The sequence below is a fragment of the Podarcis bocagei genome (genome assembly GCF_964188305.1).
Source record: "Podarcis bocagei genome assembly, chromosome: 16".
In the NCBI taxonomy this organism is placed as follows: domain Eukaryota; kingdom Metazoa; phylum Chordata; class Lepidosauria; order Squamata; family Lacertidae; genus Podarcis; species Podarcis bocagei.
The window spans coordinates 35,892,156-35,910,330 of record NC_138142.1 but is presented as its reverse complement, the minus strand read 5'-3'; the positions used below and the strand labels follow the sequence as shown (position 1 = coordinate 35,910,330).

At 50.0% G+C, this 18,175-nt stretch overlaps 1 protein-coding gene across 1 annotated transcript in view; it reads right to left on the bottom strand.

Annotated features, from left to right (window-relative positions):
• The window catches only part of CRTC2 (CREB regulated transcription coactivator 2), a 39,022-nt gene that overhangs the window by 3,771 nt on the left and 17,076 nt on the right, over positions 1-18,175 (bottom strand). The window contains exons 4-12 of the mRNA XM_081173535.1: positions 18,056-18,117; positions 14,712-14,780; positions 10,868-10,971; positions 10,488-10,517; positions 9,000-9,082; positions 8,773-8,822; positions 7,240-7,484; positions 3,692-4,167; positions 300-620 (exon numbers count right to left, since the gene is read on the bottom strand). Of these exons, the coding sequence (XP_081029661.1) occupies positions 300-620; positions 3,692-4,167; positions 7,240-7,484; positions 8,773-8,822; positions 9,000-9,082; positions 10,488-10,517; positions 10,868-10,971; positions 14,712-14,780; positions 18,056-18,117 (1,440 nt within the window). The remainder of the gene's footprint in view (positions 1-299; positions 621-3,691; positions 4,168-7,239; positions 7,485-8,772; positions 8,823-8,999; positions 9,083-10,487; positions 10,518-10,867; positions 10,972-14,711; positions 14,781-18,055; positions 18,118-18,175) is intronic.

Below are 18,175 nucleotides of genomic sequence, written 5' to 3'. Positions count from 1 at the left end.
AGGCTGTGCCCTGGCCAAAGGGTCTTGCAGGCCCTGCGGAAAGATGTCAAGTCCCGCAGGGCCCTAGTTTCTTGTGACAGAGCGTTCCACCAGATCGGGGCCACAGCCAAAAAAGCCCTGGCTCTGATTGAGGCCAGCCGGGAGGGTATAAATAAAATTATTATTATTATTATTATTATTATTATTATTATTATTATTATTATTATTATTATTATTATCATCATCATCATTATTATTATGCAACTCCCAGACACAAAAGGAGGTGGGGCAAGTGACGAGGAGACACCAAGTATACTCACGTTGCCCAGGCCGAAGTCACCCAGCTGCTGGCCAAACTGGTTCTGCAGCATAGAATTGGACTGGTAATGCATCGGGTAGGGGCACTGGGACTGCAAGTGGTGCTGCTGCTGCTGCTGCTGCTGCTGTTGCTGCTGCTGTTGTTGGTGCTGGTGCTGGTGTTGGTGCTGGTGCTGGGCAGGCTGGCGCCCCTGTTGAGAGGCCGGCCCTTGCGCCTGGTGGAGGGACTTCTGATTCTGTGGCAGGAGCATCCCCGGCTGGCTGTAGGGGTACGGGGGCAGCCTCTGGTCGGCCGGCAGCTTGCTGGTGTCCAGCGGAACCCCCTGGAGAGGGAAGAGAGGCATTTCCAGTCCAGTTAAAAGGGAGTCTGCAGCCGCAGGGGGAAGGAGGGAAGGGGCTTCCCTACGTCGCTGCCCCCCGCCAAGTATTGAGGCAGCGGGGTGCAGAGGGTTCAGTGGTGCGAGAGTTCAGAGGTGAACTCCACCCTCCCTAAAAAAAGCAGATTGTACCAATTCAGGCTGCAGGTTGGGAATGGAACCATTTAATGCTCCTGCAAAAAGAGAGTCACTCCCTGCAATTCTAAAGACGAGCTGTCCTGGGTTGGGCCAAAGGGGGTCCATTTAGTCCTGCATCCTGTTTACACGGCGGCCCAATGGGAAAGGGAAGTCCGCAAACAGGAGCTGCGTGCAACAGTAGTTCTCCCCTGGCTGCCAATTCCTGCACAGCCATCAGGACCAGCAGCCATGCAGACAACAAACCTCCTCCATGAATCTGCCTCAAAAATGACCACACAGCTCTTTTTATCCTACTTTCATTTTCTTTTCTCCCCCTTTTTTCTTTTTTCCTCTCCCTCTCTTTTCCCTTTCTTCTTCTATTTTTCTTTTGTCCCCTTTTTAGATTATAAAAGCACTTCTTTTATCCCGGTGTGTTTACTGGTTTGTATTGGGCCCAAGTTTCTGGAAATCTTTGGACGTGTATTAATAAAAATAGGTATTTGCCACGCACAAAAAGTTTTTGAAAAGAGAAGTACACAGCTCCATGTAGGAAACGCTTCACAGAGCTAAGATTCAATGTCTTCCTGGTTAATAATAATAAGTCACAATGTCTTCTTGTATTTTGCAAAACTGCCACAGGGAGAGGTTGGCAATTATATACAACTCTATGTCTGCTTTATAAAAGATCCCTGTGGGGGGAAATCTGCTGGAGGTTTAGAGTTTGTATGCTTTTTTGCTGTTTGTTCATGAAAACCACGTTACTGCGCACATCTCCTTATTTGCGCTGTTGCCTGGGAATTAATAACTAAATTCGTTGCTCAACTCTTGAACAGTTCCTTTTCCCCCTTCCTGTTTTGCTATGGCTTATAGCTAAGCAAAACTATTCCTGCATGAATAAGCAGGCTGAAGGAGCAGATCTTTTTATTTTTTTTAACGCAGAGAATTCTGTGTTACCCAGAGGAACGTTCAAAATGGTTCGCTCTTACCCACAAGCCTGAAATGGTACAGCCCACTCAGGAGTCTAGTGGAAAGACCTGATTGAAGGAAAAGGAAGGAAAGGGAGAGATCGAGAGCTCCACCTAGTGGGCATATATCGAAGTAAAAAGTACCATATTTTTCGCTCTATAGAACGCACCTTGTTTTAGAGGGGGAGAAGAAGAAAAAAAATTCTCCCCCTCTCTGCTCAGCGCCCCTTCAGCGAAGCGGCAGGAGAAACGGAGCCCCTTCCATTTCTCCTTCTGCTTCGCTGAAGGGGCGCTGCGCAGCTCTCCCTCTCTGCTGAAGCCGGGGGAGTCTTGCTCTCCCGGCTTCAGCAAAAGGAACTCGAAGCTTGTGGAGCGCAGCAGGAACTTGCGCTGCGCTCCGAAGGCTTCAGGCGGCTATCGCTGAAGCCAAGGAGCCTGCATTCACTCCATAGGACGTACACACATTTCCCCTTAATTTTTGGAGGGGGGAAAGTACGTCCTATAGAGTGAAAAATACGGTACTGCTGCTTTTTACAGTCCATTTTCTACATCCTGCCATTCTCCCCACCCAGGAACTCAGGGTGGTCCCCGGGTCCTGTTTGCGACTTCCCTGTTGGGCAGGCCTGGCAACGGCCAAGGGCCTTAAGGGGTGTGGAAGGGACCCTCACCGCTACCCACTGGCCCCATCTCTGTTAATTTCATAGCTCTAAAGTCAGGGTAGGGCTGAGCCCTGCGCTAGGTGTGAGGGGGGCATGGATGGCACTGTGCCAAAGTCTCTCCCCTCCCCCCCTCCCCGCCTGGCTCCTGGTTGGCCACTCTGAGATCAGGATGCTGGACTTGATGGAGTCTGGGGCCTGATCCTGCGGAGCTGCTCTTACGAGTAACAGCGAGGGCCTTCCTGCCCTGCCTCTTGGCTTCCTGGAGGAATCTGACTGGCCACTCTGAGAATAGGATACTGGAATAGATGGGTGTTTGGGTCTGATCCTGCAGGGTTGCACTTATGTGTCCTACACGGAGCCCTCAAATAGTCTCTGGGCAGGCCAAGAGATCCAGATGGGTGAAGTGAGGAGAGGGGAGAGATATTGATTCACCCCACCACTCAGGACAATGTCTGATTTCGTTGCAAACTGGCTATGCAAGGAGGTTCCTAACGCATGTGCGCTGGGGAACGGGAGTCCTAATAATTTCACCTCTTTTTTTTTAATCTTTTACATTTCGGAGGCCTGCCACATTTCTCGGATAGGAAACTGGCTGCTTGCTGGTTGCCCAAAAGCATTGCATTCTCCTTGGCTGTCTTTTTAAACCAATCTCTTCCTTCATTGGCTCCATTGAACAGCTGGTGCCATCTCCTAGGGAAAAGGCAGCTCCAAAACCCAGAGAGATGGCCACAACTGTCCAGGAGGAATGAGTTGATGGGAGACGGAGGCTTTGCCCTGCTCCTTACTGGCAAGAGATGAGGTCATTAAAGTCAGGGACTGGGAGAGAATGCACACATGCACAGGCCTGAACAGTCTCCAGCCAATGGGAACAAAAATGTGTGGATTTACGGATCCACCTGCGACGTTTATCTGAATGGCACTGACGTTGATTGAGCCGCATTAAGGTGTGCCTAGGAGGGAAACACTTCCCAAACGGCCCAGCAGCCGGCGCTGTTGCTCCGCTGCCAAACCTGCTTAGACCCCCCTGGGAACCTTTCAGAGGGGAAAAACAGAGGAACCGGGAAAAGGTTCTGGAAGCAGCCTAGAATAAACGAGGCCTTGAGAAAACATTTTTTGGAAAATTACCACCTGAGAAGGAAAAGGAGGGTGGGTGCTTTTCCCTGGAAGCTGAGATGAGATGGAAAAACACACGACGATGGAAAAGAAACAAATTAAAAGTTATCCTTCAAAAAAGGCAGAGGCCGAAAGCGAGCGCCCGAGAGCGCCCCGTGCGTACCTGCGTGATGGAGGACAATGTGGGTGACATAGTTGGCGAAAACTGTTTTGGGTGCGGCCTTCTCGAGTCTCCGCCCATTGGGAGGGTCAAGGGGCTGAGTGGGACCCTGCGGCGGGGCGAGGCGTTCAGGGGGGCGTAGGAGGAGGCGGGGGCGGAGGAGGAAGCGGAAGAGGGGGAGCCGCCATAGCTGGGCTGCTGCTGCTGCTGCTGCTGCTGAGGCTGCTGCAGGGTGGGATTGGGCTGCCCCGATTGGCTGCCGAGCGAGGAGGGGAGGGAGGGGTTGCTGAGGGAGGACGAGAGGGAGGGGTTGCTGAGGGAGGAGGGCAGGGACTGGTTGCTCATGGAGGAAGGGATGGAGGAGCTGCTGGGGGACGAGCGGAGGGAGGGGTTGCTCAGGGAGCCCTGCAGCGAGGGGTTGCTAAGCGAGGACTGGATGCAGGGGTTACTGAGGGAACTCTGCATAGATGAGCACAGCCCTGTGGGGACAAAAAGAAAGAACAGAACGGAATAAATAAATGTGAGTGGGGGGGGGGGAGAGAGGAAATGGAGACACACACACACACACACAGGCCCGGTTCACACCCGACGCCGAGCCAAACCATAGCTGTCAACATTTCCCTTCTTTTAAGGGAAACTCCCTTATTCTGAATAGGATTCCTCGCAAGAAAAGGGAAAAGTGGACAGCTATGAGCCAAACTATGGAGTGGAAATGAACGAGCAGGTTCCCGGAAGGACGGTCTGCCTGCTGCCGCACGACCCTGGTTTAGCGTAGCATTAAGTTTGAACCTTGAAGCAAGATAAACCGCAAGCTCGGGTTTGGAGGATGTGCTAAGACCATGGGTAGGCAAACTAAGGCCCGGGGGCCGGATCCAGCCCAATCGCCTTCTAAATCCAGCCCGTGAATGGTCCAGGAATCAGCGTGTTTTTACATGAGTAGAATGTGTCCTTTGATTTAAAATGCATCTCTGGGTTATTTGTGGGGCATAGGAATTCGTTCGTTTTTTATTTTATTTTTCAAAATATAATCCGGCCCCCCACAAGGTCTGAGGGACAGTGGACCGGCCCCCTGCTGAAAAAGTTTGCTGACCCCTGGCTAAGACAAACCATGGTGTGCTGCAAACCAGTGTGTTCCCAGAGTGATGGCCGCAGCCACGGGGCTCCTGATCACCCTACACAGTCATGTTGCTGCCAGAACTAAACCCAGAACTAAACCACAGTTCAGCTTGGTGTTAGATCTGAACCCGGAAACAAGATAAAACATGAGTTCTGGTTGGCACAATGTGCTAAACAAAACCATGGTGCACTGTGGACAAGTAGGTTCCTGGAATGACAATTGCGCTCCCACCCAGTCTTGCTGCTCAGGTACGATCCAGGACTAAACTGTGATTTAGATTACCGTTAGGTCTGAACCCAGAAGAAAGAAAAACCATGAGCCCAGGATTGGGCAATGTGCCAAGCCAAACCATGGCTTCCTTTACAGGACCAAGGAAGCAGCAAAGAAGCCGTGTTCTTCACTCTGAGCATCTTTGCTCTGGGAACCCGCACATCCACCAAACCACAGCAAGCCACAGTTTAGCTCAGCGTTAGGTGTGAACCATGTCTCCCTCGCGTACACACACACACAATTACCCATGGATATACATGAACACCCCCTGCCCTGTGTGGCGCAATCGTGGACTGGGGTGGGGGGGCAATGGGAGCACACGGATGGAGGTGAGAACAGAAAAATGGCATGGACACAGACTCCCAACCACATGGGCCTCAGAAGGGAGTGGAAGGAAGACCTCCCAAGGGGGCTGGGAGTTGATACATGCCCACCACCCGAATGGGAGGGGAGAGGGAGCCCCCAGCTTATACTAAAGTCATCGGGTTCAGAACCATGTCATAGATTCAGGTGCCAGGGAAATGGGAAATACTGGAGACCCTGGAAAGTTGCTGCCAGAGCAGATGGCACTGGGCTAATGACACTGTCATACTTAAAAGGTGAAGGGACCCCTGACCGTTAGGTCCAGTCGCGGATGACTCTGGGGTTGCGGTGCTCATCTCACTCTATAGGCCGAGGAAGCCGGCATTTGTCCGCAGACAGCTTCCGGGTCATGTGGCTAGCATGACTAAGCCGCTTCTGGCGAACCAGAGCAGCGCACGGAAACACCGTTTACCTTCCCGCTGGAATGGTACCTATTTATCTACTTGCACTGCTGTGCTTTCGAACTGCTAGGTTGGCAGGAGCAGGGACCGAGCAACGGGAGCTCACCCCGTCGCAGGGATTCGAGCCGCCGACCTTCTGATCGGCAAGTCCCAGGCTCTGTGGTTTAAACCACAGCGCCACCTGCATCTTTGTCATACTTAAAAGAAACCCGTTAATGAACATGCCCAACTTGGGTTTGTTCATTTCGACAGGCCAGGAAGCCCGCCTGAGGACTAATGCTAGGGCAACGGGACTTCCCCACTCTCTTCCCGGTGCCCCACCACAATTGGCTTGTGTGTGTAGAACCCACACAGGAGAAGAGGGAAGATTGCTCCACCAGTGCAAGCAAGCTCTGCTTGTCTGATGGAACAATCTCCTTAGCGCTATGCCGAATTCCTCCCAATGGGTTTGTTCTGAGCAGGACTTGACTGAATACAACCGAGAGTCACAGCGTCTGACGGGTCGCATGCAACTAAGTCCTACCCAGAGCAGACCTACTGAAATGGATGAACCTGGTGGTGGGCCCTCCAAATGTTGTGGGACTCCACTTCCCATCAGCCCCAGCCAGCAAGGGCCAAAGGTCGAGGGTGAAAGGAGGTGTGGCCCAGCAAAATCTGGAGGGCATCAGGTTGGCGGGGCAGTTGATCTAACCAATCAGTCGATTGACTAAACACTGCGGCCCCAGTGGCCCTGGAGGAAGGCAATCTCCCTGTCTTCCTCATCGGTGGAATGGGTGGGGCAGTGCGCCATGCTCCAGCAAAGGAAGAATCAGGGACTCACTCTTAAGCTCCCAATTGTTTGTAGCCCTGTTCGGGTCACAGGGGGGTGGTCTGGTGAAAACAGCCCCCCCCCCCAGGCCCAATGCTGAGGCCTGGTGGCCCACATCTAATAATACAGTGGTACCTCGGGTTACATACGCTTCAGGTTACAGACTCCGCTAACCCAGAAATAATACCTCGGGTTAAGAACTTTGCTTCAGGATGAGAACAGAAATTGCGCGGCAGCAGCCAGAGGCCCCATTAGCTAAACAGGTGCTTCAGGTTAAGAACAGTTTCAGGTTAAGAACGGACCTCCGGAACGAATTAAGTACGTAACCAGAGGTACCACTGTAATAATAATAATAATAATAAATTTTGATTTATTTTTATTTTTATTTACATCTGGCCTACAGAACAGACATTTCCTGTCCTTTCAGCTCCCCCATATCCCACCCTTTGGTGGTTTGAGGAAGGGCCAATCGTGGGGCTGTCCTGTGGTTCTGCCCACTGTTTGGCTACACACACACACACACACACACCCCGCCCCAGCGCTTCTCCTGAGTTCCCCGGCTGGGCTATTCTGTGCACGGTCAAGGTGTCACCTGAGGAGTCGTAGCCGGGGCCGAGCCCCATGCCGCCGCTAATGCCCAGGTGTGTCATGGTGTTGGCCAGGTTGCCGGTGCTGCTGCCGCCACTCAGGCTAGGGTAGGCGGACTCCTCCGGGTCCAGCGGCGTGGGCAGCGGGGAGGGGAAGTGGAGGTTGGTGAGGTCCGGGAGGGAGCCCCCCGTGTTGAGGGCGGTGGGGATCAGAGGCAGGTTGGCAGGCTGGTCTGGGGATGGGAAGATGCTGAAAGAGAGAGAGGCAGAGGGAGAGATGTCATTCTGGTGAGAGACTCAAGACTTCAGATGGGTTTACACACAGAGAACGTAATGCATCACTTTAAATGCAGGTTGGCAGGTATCACATTTTTAATGCAATTCTCCAAAATCCCTGAAGTTAGAAAATGTGCACAAAACCTCTCCCCACCCCCCACCCCGCACGTGCATCCTTTCTAGCTGCAGGGAGTTGTGCTTCGCTTTTTTAACATGGGGAGGTAATATTCATTTTAAAAAAAGAACAGAATTACATGATCACCATCATTATTTTTATAGGCCTAAATATCCAGCCTGCTGCAAATCCCCAACCTATCATTTAAGAGGGTAAGTTAGACACAGGTGGATCTATATTTACCGAATTTTTTGCTCTATAAGACTCACTTTTTCCCTCCTAAAAAGTAAGGGGAAATGTGTGTGCGTCTTACGGAGCGAATGCAGGCTGCGCAGCTATCCCAGAAGAACAGCATTTTCCTCCTCCCAAAACTAGGTGCGTCTTATGGTCTGGTGTGTCTTATAGAGCGAAAAATACGGTATATATTAATGTACCGTATTTTCCGCCCTATAGGACACACTTTTTCCCCTCCAAAAATGAAGGGGAAATCTGTGTGCGTCCTATGGGGCGAATACAGGCTTTCGCTGAAGCTTGGAGAGCGAGAGGGGTCGGTGCGCACCGACCCCTCTCGCTCTCTAGGCTTCAGGAAGCTATCAGCAAGCCTGGGGAGCCCGTGGGAGTTCCCGCAGGGCTCCCTAGGCTGCGGATAGCAGCCTGCTGCCCGGCGCACCCTGAAGCAGAGCGCCCCGCGCTTTGGGCAGACATCGGGCAGCCCCACAAGCTCGGGGGACAGCGGGGAGGTGGAGTGCCGCCATACCACTGTTCCCCAACCCGGTTTGGATTCCCCGACCTGGTTTTGGGGGGGAAATAAAGGGGAAAAAATTTCCTTTATTTCCCCTCAAAAAAACTAGGTGCGTCCTATGGGCCAGTGCGTCCTATGGTCCGAAAAATACGGTATTTTCCACAATGTAAAATCGTAAATTATCAGGGCGGTATGCAATGGCCGGAAACAAACTTTGTTATAAGAATAAATAAAAGGGATGCCTGAGAGTCAAAAGTGAGGGTTGCCCATCATCACTCTGCTAGAAGGCCGTTCCCTAGCATGGGACTGGTGGCACTAAATGACTGACTTGTGGTTGAGGCTGGAACTTGGGGACCGAGCCGGGATAGAAGGGCTTCCAAGTTGGAAATCTGCGCTGATACTTACTGGATCCCAGGCACCTCGCAGGACCTCGGACGGGCAGACGATGAGGAGAGCTGTGAGAGGAAAAGAGGAAGGTGGAGTCAACTGAAAATCAATATACAGATATGGGGAACTTATTGGCCACATGGGGTTCCAATGCCTATGTGATCAAGGAATGCCAAATCATACAAAACAAGTGTCTGGGGGCTGCAGCCTTTGTCGGAATCTCAAACTGTGCACAATTCACCTACTTTTTTGGTGTCCCAGGGCTTCAGCAACTGCTTGCCGTCGTCCAGGAGACTCTCCTCGATGGAAGGCACATGGAAAGGAAACACTGGAAGAGAGGAATACCACAGAATTGTAGAATTGGATGGATCACCACGAGGATCACCTAGCCCCAGGGTTCCCCAAACTGGAGTCTCCAGCTGTTTTGGGACTACAACTCCCATCATCCCTGACCACTGGTCCTGCTAGCTAGGGATGATGGGAACTGTAGTCCAAAAACAGTCTGCGACCCAGTTTTGGGAAACCCTGATTCAGTCCGATCCCCTGCAAATGCCGGAATCTTTCACCCAACATGGGGCCCAAACCCATGGTCCTGAGGTTAAGAGTCTCATGCTCTACTGACTTGAGCTATCCCCCGAGGTCAGGTGGAGACAGGACAGCCGGTCAGGCCAGTTGTGGCTCCTCCCCTTCAGGGGGTGGAGCCTGGGAAGCCACGCCCCTGTGGTGTTGAGAGGCAAGGCTGCAGGGAACTGCTGCTTCCCCAGCTGGGTCCACACCATGTCTCCCAGCATGCCCTGATCGAGCACACAGACCACCAGAGCATGATGGGAGATGTAGTCTCAATGTCAGGAAACGGTCAGTTGAGAAGGGGGGGGGAACTGTGTTGATTCTAAGGAAGCGCTGATACTCTTTTTTTTGGCAAGGGCACCCAAGTCGCCTTAAATATTTCCACAGTGGCTGCCCCATGTTGCGTGTGGTTTTATTTCACAATTTCTTGAATTATATCCCACCTTTTTCTCCAGGGAGCTCAGGGTGGTGTTTGTGGTTCTGACCCCACCTCTCCTCACTTGATCACCACAAAAACCCAGACTATACAACGGGAAAGACAGAAAGTCTAGTGTGTTGGTATGTATATGTTTTTGGGGGGGGATTTGTTTTTGGTTTTTTCTCTTTGTTTGTTCTTTCTTTTTTTGCTTCATTTTCTTTCTAGGCATATAAAATTTGTATATAATTTATGTATACATGTTGGAAATTATATTATAGTAAGCCCTGTAATGTAATATGACAACGTTTACCGATGTAATGTAAGAATGTTAACAAATAAATAAAATGCAAATTCATAATAATAATAATAATAATAATAATAATAATAATAATAATAATCACCGCAAAAACCCTGTGAGGTAGCTGAGGCTGAGAGACAGCAATTGGCCTGAGGTAGCCCAGCAAGCTTTGTGGATTTGAACTACGCTCTCTTCTGGGTCATAGTCTTAACTGCTACGCCATTGCTACCTCGCCAGTCATCCTGGGAGTTTTCAGTGCCCTTGCTTGTGGGGGGCGGGTACACAAACCCTTTTCCTAATCACCATGGGAACAGGCAGCCCAGCACCCCAAACATATAGGCCAGCCTTGCTGGCAAGGGACTCCCCTTTCTTGGAATAGCGGTTTGGGGCCTAAGAAATTCACCAGGCAAGGAAAGTTGTGGGGGAGACAAGCAAGGAGACAGTGGTTACCTTTGCTATCCATGTCGTTATCCAAGTAACCTGAGGGCGGGAGGGAGAAAGGGGGCACAGAATAAGATCAAGTGTCAAGTTGAACCAGGCTTTCAGCACCCTTAACAAACTAACAGCTCCCAGAATCCTTTGGGGGAAGCCATGACTGTTCAAAGGGGGCAGCATAGTGCTTTAAATGTATAGTGGGAATAGAGCCAAATTTCCCTGGCTAGTCTGCTGCTCAGCACATTAAAAAATAAAATAAAAATCAAGGAGTTTGGATGGCACAAAATTGGGGGTGGCCAAAGTCATTCCCATCCTTTCCTCTGACCCATCCACCCTTTGATGGGAGGGAAGAGGCGACCTCCCCTGCCCTCCAAGAGAGGAAAAGGGCCACTCACCGCTCTTGCGATTTGGAGGGGGGGCGCCCTGGGAGGGCCCCAGGTACGTGTCCTGCGGATTGGGGTTCATCACGCTCGTGTGCAGGGCGGAATCAGAATTTGTTCTGCTTTGCAAGGGTAGAGGGGGAAATTAAGGGGGGGAGACAAACATTAGAATGCATAATGATAATAATAATTATTTATTTATACCCCGCCCATCTGGCTGGGTTTCCCCAGCCACTCTGGGTGGCTCCCAACAGAATATTAAAAACACAGTAAGATATCAAACATTTGAAACTTCCCTAAACAGGACCGCCTTCAGATGTCTTCTAAAAGTCAAGACAGTTGTTTATTTCCTTGACATCTGGTGGGAGGGCGTTCCACAAGGCGGGTGCCACTACTGAGAAGGCCCTCTGCCTGGTTCCCTGTGCCTTCACTTCTCGCAGGGAGGGAACTGTCAGAAGGCCTTCAGAGCGGGACCTCAGTGGGGGTGGAGACTCTCCTTCAGGTATACTGGGCTGAGGCTGTTTAGGGCTTTAAAGGTCAGTACCAACACTTTGAATTGTGCCCGGAAACATACTGGGAGCCAATGTAGGTCTTTCAGGACCAGTGTAAATGGGATAGGATTAAGAACAGCACAGAAGGAAAGGAGGGAAGCCAAAGTTTAAAGAGAAATGTACAACAAATTTGAAATCTGGAATTCATAGGTCAGGATTTGGAAGTTCAATAAAAATTTGACATGTTAAGTCTTTAGAATTGCCAAAGCTGGAACAACCACGCAGGAGGTTGCTGTGGAAACAAGGGGGCAGGTGGAGAATGCCTGATATTCTTAGCACACAGGCAAGCTCGATAAGCTCATAGCTGTTCCTTCCCCAACACAGACCGAACCACTCCTTCAAATTTGACCCACAACCACACACCACCAGGGGGAGTCTGCTAACAACTCTCAGCACACATAACAAACTGTTTTCCCAGGATTCCTTGCGAGGGAAGCCATGACTTGTCAAAGTGGTGTCATTGGGTTTTAAAAATGTATAGTAGTGGGAAGGGGTATTCGTAATTTAATTTATTAATTTTATCTTGTTATTCCTGTGTTGCTGTATGATGTATTGAATATGGGCCTATGGCCATAATAAACTATCTATCTATCTATCTATCTATCTATCTGGGAAGGGGTATTGTTATTCTTATTGTTACTGGGTTATGCATTTTGTGGTTTTATGCTGTAAACCGCCCTGTGACCTTTGGAAGAAGGGTGGCATGTACATTTAAATAAGTAAGTAAGTAAGTAAATGTGCAAGTATGATATTTCTGAAATTTTGAATTCCTTTGACTTTACTGAATGGTATTAGTTGTTTCGATGCATTTGCTGCTGTTTGCTTAATTTACATGCTACTGCGTTTGCCATTTTTGCTGCTTTATAATGCAACCGTGCTGGTCGTGAGACGCTTTGGGCTCGGCATTTTGTCGCTGGAAAAGTGGAATATAACTACTAAATCAAATCAAATCAAAACCTGAGGCTGCACACACATAACTCTTCTCCCTGAAGCTCCTGTGCAAAACTGTGATCCATACTGGGGTCTCCGTGGGGTGGGGAGGACACCCTATGTTTTGCAGGAGGGGCTGGATCTTTCTGCGGCGGGGCCAGTTCTCCTCCATGTCCTATCCTGTTGTTGTTGTTGTTTAGTCGTGTCTGACTCTTCGTGACCCCATGGACCAGAGCACGCCAGGCACTCCTGTCTTCCGCTGCCTTCCGCAGTTTGGTTAAACTCATGCTGGTAGCTTCAAGAACACTAGCCAACCACCTCGTCCTCTGCCGTCCCCTTATCCTTGTCCCCTCCATCTTTCCCAACATCAGGGTCTTTTCCAGGGAGTCTTCTCTTCTCATGAGGTGGCCAAAGTATTGGAGCTTCAGGATCTGTCCTTCCAGTGAGCACTCAGGGCTGATTTCCTTCAGAATGGAGAGGTAGGATCTTCTTGCAGTCTATGGGACTCTCAAGAGTCTCCTCCAGCACCATAATTTGAAAGCATCAATTCTCCAGCGATCAGCCTTCTTTATGGTCCAGCTCTCACTTCCATACATCACTACTGGGAAAACCATAGCTTGAACTATACGGACCTTTGTTGGCAAGGTGATGTCTCTGCTTTTTAAGCTGCTGTCTAGGTTTGTCATTGCTTTTCTCCCAAGAAGCAGGCGTCTTTTAATTTTGTGCCTGCTGACACCATCTGCAGTGATCGTGATCATCCTATGTGCTGCTTTTTCGAGGGCTTTCCGTCTTCCGTGCTCCTCATTAGCACCCAGATCGGAAGCAAAGATGCGGTGGGAGACACAGGGGGGTGGGAATGGGAGAGAAGGAAGAGCTATTGCCAATGAGAAAGCACCCAGAGACCCAGACAAGGCCGAGCCTGTCCGTCGGCTGGCAGGGGGAGGAAGCGTGGGCAGGGGAAGAACAGCCACTGCCTTGCCAGGCTCCTCGCTTCCACAAGCTTCCCAGAGTTTTTTAACTGTGCTTTTGGGACCCGGGGCTGGGAGAAGGGCGAGGGAGGGAGTGACGTCACGGGGGAAGAATCCGTGTCGCTCCCCGGGGGAAAACAACGGGGGCATTGTTGGCCGAGCCCAGCAGAGATGCGTGCAACCAGCCGGAAGCCATTCCCTTGTCTACTGAAGCAAAAACGGGACTTCTTTTTTTATATGGAGGGGGCAGCAGCAAAAGATGGGTTCCTCTGGGCCAGGGTCTCTCAGGCAAACGGGGAACATGAGAGGGGTGGCGAGGTAAAATAAAATCTATCCCTGTGAGATAAGGGATGTGTGTAGGCAGGAAAATCCTTGCACTGGAAAAAAAGGTTTGTTTCAAAATAAAAACTGGAAATCTCGCACTAAAAAACCTCCCTGGTGAAATTAAAACAAAAACAATGCACAAGATGAAAAAGTCAGGATAATAAATGGATAGCTTATGTTTTTTGTAAAACAGATATGAAAATACTTTAAAGCTTTGCAAAGAATAAGGCTTAAATGGTTTGATTCATTATTATTCCTATTGCTATTATCATTACCTGCCCTACACCATTAAAACACAACATTAAAAAAAGCAATTTGCAATCACAAAAACGAGTCCTAAAAATATACACCTCAAGGGTCAAAAGCCAGGGCAAAGAGGTGTGTCTTCTGCAAACCTCTGGAAGCTGAATAATGAAGGTGTCCAGTGCACCTCTGCCGGCAGGGAGCTCCACAGCTCAGGGGCCACCACAGAGTAGGCCCTTCTCCTGGGCCCCCGCCACCCTGAGCTATTGAGGGCAGAGAAACGCTAACAGCAGCACCCCACCCCCCGCCAAACTCAGAACCTGAGGGGGTCTGTAGGGAAGGAGGTGGTCTTCCAAGAATTTGGGACTTGTCATTTAGGACTTCAAACGGTAACGTGGGCATCTTGAATTGGATCTGGAAACAAACTGGCAACAGGTGCTGCTGCTTTAAAATGGCCAGTCGCTGCATTTTGGACGGGTTGAAGTTTCGGAGCTGCCTTCAAGGGCAGCCACACGTAGAGCACATTGCAACAATACGATCTCGACGTTACCAAAGCACAGAATACATTGGCCAAGGCATCTCTCAAAAGCATCTTTAGGAACAAAAAGTGAACAACGAGAGTTGTTGCGGGCTTGGAAATTTCTTCCCTGCCTTAAGACTTAACCTTCTTCGATGGCTACGGCAGCAGAAGATACCGTAACAAATTTGCTCGCCAAGCCCCCCTATAAGAGATGATGCCGCCCTTTCCTTCTGTACTCAAGACCACACACTTGCAGCCCAGTTAGCAAGAACCTGGCACGGAATAAAAGGGGAAGGAAATACAGAATCGAAAAAGTGGCTCACCTGTTGAGTGCTGCCGGCAGCCTAAACAAGTGTCCTTTCTCCATCGGAAAGTTCCCCCAGGGCATTGTCCTTCACAATGGGGTGGGGAAAAAGCAAGTGGATTACTTCTAAGGGACTAGAAACATGTCAGGGGGAAGTAAACAGAGGAAAAGGAAGATCGGTACTGGGATGTGGGGAGTCTTAGGGGCCCCTATTCCCCTCCCGGAGCTACAATTCCCAGAGCGGTTCAGCGATCAATCTCTCTTCAGAGGGAATTCTGGGAATTGCCACTCTGGGAACTAACGATTACTGGTGACAGTTCCCACAATTCCTTGAGGGGAGCCATAACTGTTTGAAGATCATAGCGCTTTCTGCAGAAGGCTATCCCAAAATTCCTCTCCTTCGCTCTAATTACCCATAATGCTCTTGAATAGAAAAAAAAGCCAGGGAGTCCTCTCAGGTCGTCCAAAATGGGGGTCCCTTGGCGTCGTTAATACCCAAACGTACTTTCTGCTTACCCAACAGAACCAACACGATGGCCAGAAATAATTACAATGTGAAAAAATTTATGAAATAATTCAAAACATCAAAACTAACAAACTGAAGTCTCTGAAAGTCTCTGAAAGTCCTTAATCACAAATCACGGTCCCTGACTTTACCCGGTGGAGAGCAAGCTGTGAAGCTTTGTATAATCAGCAAATGTCGCAGTTCTGATGCCCAACTCTGAACTCTGCTGTACAGTGTTTCCGGATAACAACTACTGTTTCGTTGAATTCTTCATCAGCCAATTAGTTCAACACTCGTAAGTTGAAAGATATGCAATTTCTTCATTAACCAATCTTTTTTTGAATAGATATTATATACATGAGAATGAAAAATACTCTGGAACAGTGCTCATGCGATTATGTAGTCACTGTTCCAGAGTAAAGTCTGGCACCGTGATTCATTTAAGGACTTTCAGAGACTTCAGTTTGTTAGTTTTGATGTTTTGAATTATTCCATAAAGTTTTTCACATTGTAATTGTTTCTGGCCCATCGTGTTGCTTTTGATATCGCTGACTCATATTTTGCAACACAGGGGTTTGCTTAATTACCCAACAGAACGGCTGGGGGAACCGCCCCCTTCCACCCCCACCCCAGGAAAACTGGGAGATGCATGCATGTGTTTTTAATGCATGAAATGTACTACCAAACTTCCCTGCGTAAGGAAGGGAGGACACATGGCCAGTAGTCTTTCAGTTTCACTTGGAGGTAGCCTGTCTCCCATCCACATTGCCAGAACATGCTCAGAGGTCCCAGAGATGAGGCAGTGAAGGACTGGGGAGGAGGCGCTCTCCCAAGTGAGCCTTTCTCAGAGAGCTGTATGACATTTGACACAGCCTCCTGCTACAGGGACAACTTTAGAGGAGGAAAGAGATTTTGAAAGTCCCTTCCTGTCTTAGGCAAAAAAAGGGCCCCATTCTACCGAGGCAGCAGAACGAGGCAGAGAAATTCTGAGGCGGGGAAAAAACGATCTGCACCACTTCAGACCGCAAGGAGGGAACGTTTTTGGGGAATGTTCCCCTCCTTAAAAATATAAATACATTTTTGCAGGTTGGAAACAAGCCTGCTATAGTTAGCTGAAAACTTGTGATGGTTTGGGATCCTGTCCAACAAATGCCACATTCGCACCAGACATTTAAAGCGCTATGGCACAGTTAGTGAAGAATTCTGGGAGCTGTAGTTTGTTCGAGGTGCTGTTAGGAGACTCCTGTTCCTCTCCCAGAGCTACAATCCCCATAGTGGTTAAACAACCGTTCCATCTTCACAGGTAGCCTTGGGAATGTAGCTCTGGGAGGGGAATGAGGTCTCCTAACAACACTCAGCACCCTGAACAAACTACAGCTCCCAGAACAGTTTGCAGGAAGCCGTGACTGCTTGAAGCAGTATAAAAGCACTTTCAATGTTTGGGGGTGAATACGGCCATATTCTGCTGAGAGTAAAAAGATAAAGGGACCCCTGACCATTAGGTCCAGTTGTGGCCAACTCTGGGGTTGTGGCGCTCATCTCGCTTTATTGGCCGAGGGAGCCGGTGTACAGCTTCCGGGTCATGTGGCCAGCATGACTAAGCCGCTTCTGGTGAACCAGAGCAGCGCATGGAAACGCTGTTTACCTTCCCGCCGGAGCAGTACCTATTTATCTACTTGCACTTTGACATGCTTTTGAACTGCTAGGTTGGCAGGAGCAGGGACCGAGCAACGGGAGCTCACCCCGTCACGGGGATTCGAACCACCGACCTTCTGATCGGCAAGCCCTAGGCTTTGTGGTTTAACCCACAGCACCACCCACGTCCCATGACTGCTGAGCGTAGCCCACTGAAATTAATGGGCCTAAGTTACACATGACCATTAATTTCAGCAAATCTACTGCGCGTAGGCCTACCGTTGGACACTGCCCTTTTTAGCAGGGGAGATCATACAGAATGGTACCCTCACACCTGCCATCTCTAGTAGGTCAAGTTGAGCAGGAGAGTGACTTGTGCGGAGGCAGCCAACTGAGAATTGACCCCGAGTCTCCCTGCCAACAGTGCCAACTGCTACACCAAGAGTGACGGAACCAAGCAGCCTTCCAGAGGTTGCCGGACTACAGCTCCCAGCATGCCTGATTCTTGGCGATGCTGGCTGAAGATCAAGGGCACTGGAGTCCAACAACATCTGGCTCCCCACCCCTGCATTTAATGTGCGATCTCTGATTGTTTGGGGCATCCACTAGCCAGGAGCTCGTTTGCCATGTTGGCTGCGGGGGATGATGGGAGCCGAGAGTCTGAAAACACCCAGAAGACATCACTTTGGCTACTTCCCTCTACCTGCCCCTCATTAGCTGTGCCCCTCCTCTTCCATGTAAAAAGATGCTGTGATCTATAAGGGAGCTGAAGGCCAGGAGTCATGGACTACAACCTCTCTGGGGGTTGTAAATTACAGCTCCAATCATCCTTGCCCACCAACCATGCAGACTGGGACCAATAGGGACTGGAAGAAGAGTTTGGATTTGCTATCCCGCTTTATCACTACCCTAAGGAGTCTCAAAGCGGCTAACATTCTCCTTTCCCTTCCTCCCCCACAACAAACACTCTGTGAGGTGAGTGAGGCTGAGAGACTTCAGAGAAGTGTGACTGGCCCAAGGTCACCCAGCAGCTGCATGTGGAGGAGCGGAGACGCAAACCCGGTTCCCCAGATTACGAGACTACCGCTCTTAACCACTACACCACACTGGCTCTCATGGAGTCCGACAGCATCTGGCCAAGAAGAAAAGGCAGGGAGATGGAGGTTTTCAAAGTGGGGGGGAGGGGACTTCAGACCTCACTCAAGAGACGGCACAAGCTTTACCTCCTCCAGCTGGGTTCGGCCGGTGGCGAAACGTAGGCAGGGCTGTAGGGGGAGCTGTCGATGTGAGCAGGAGGTTAAGGAAGATGTCGGCTCAGAGATTTGGAGGGGAGGGAGTTTGCT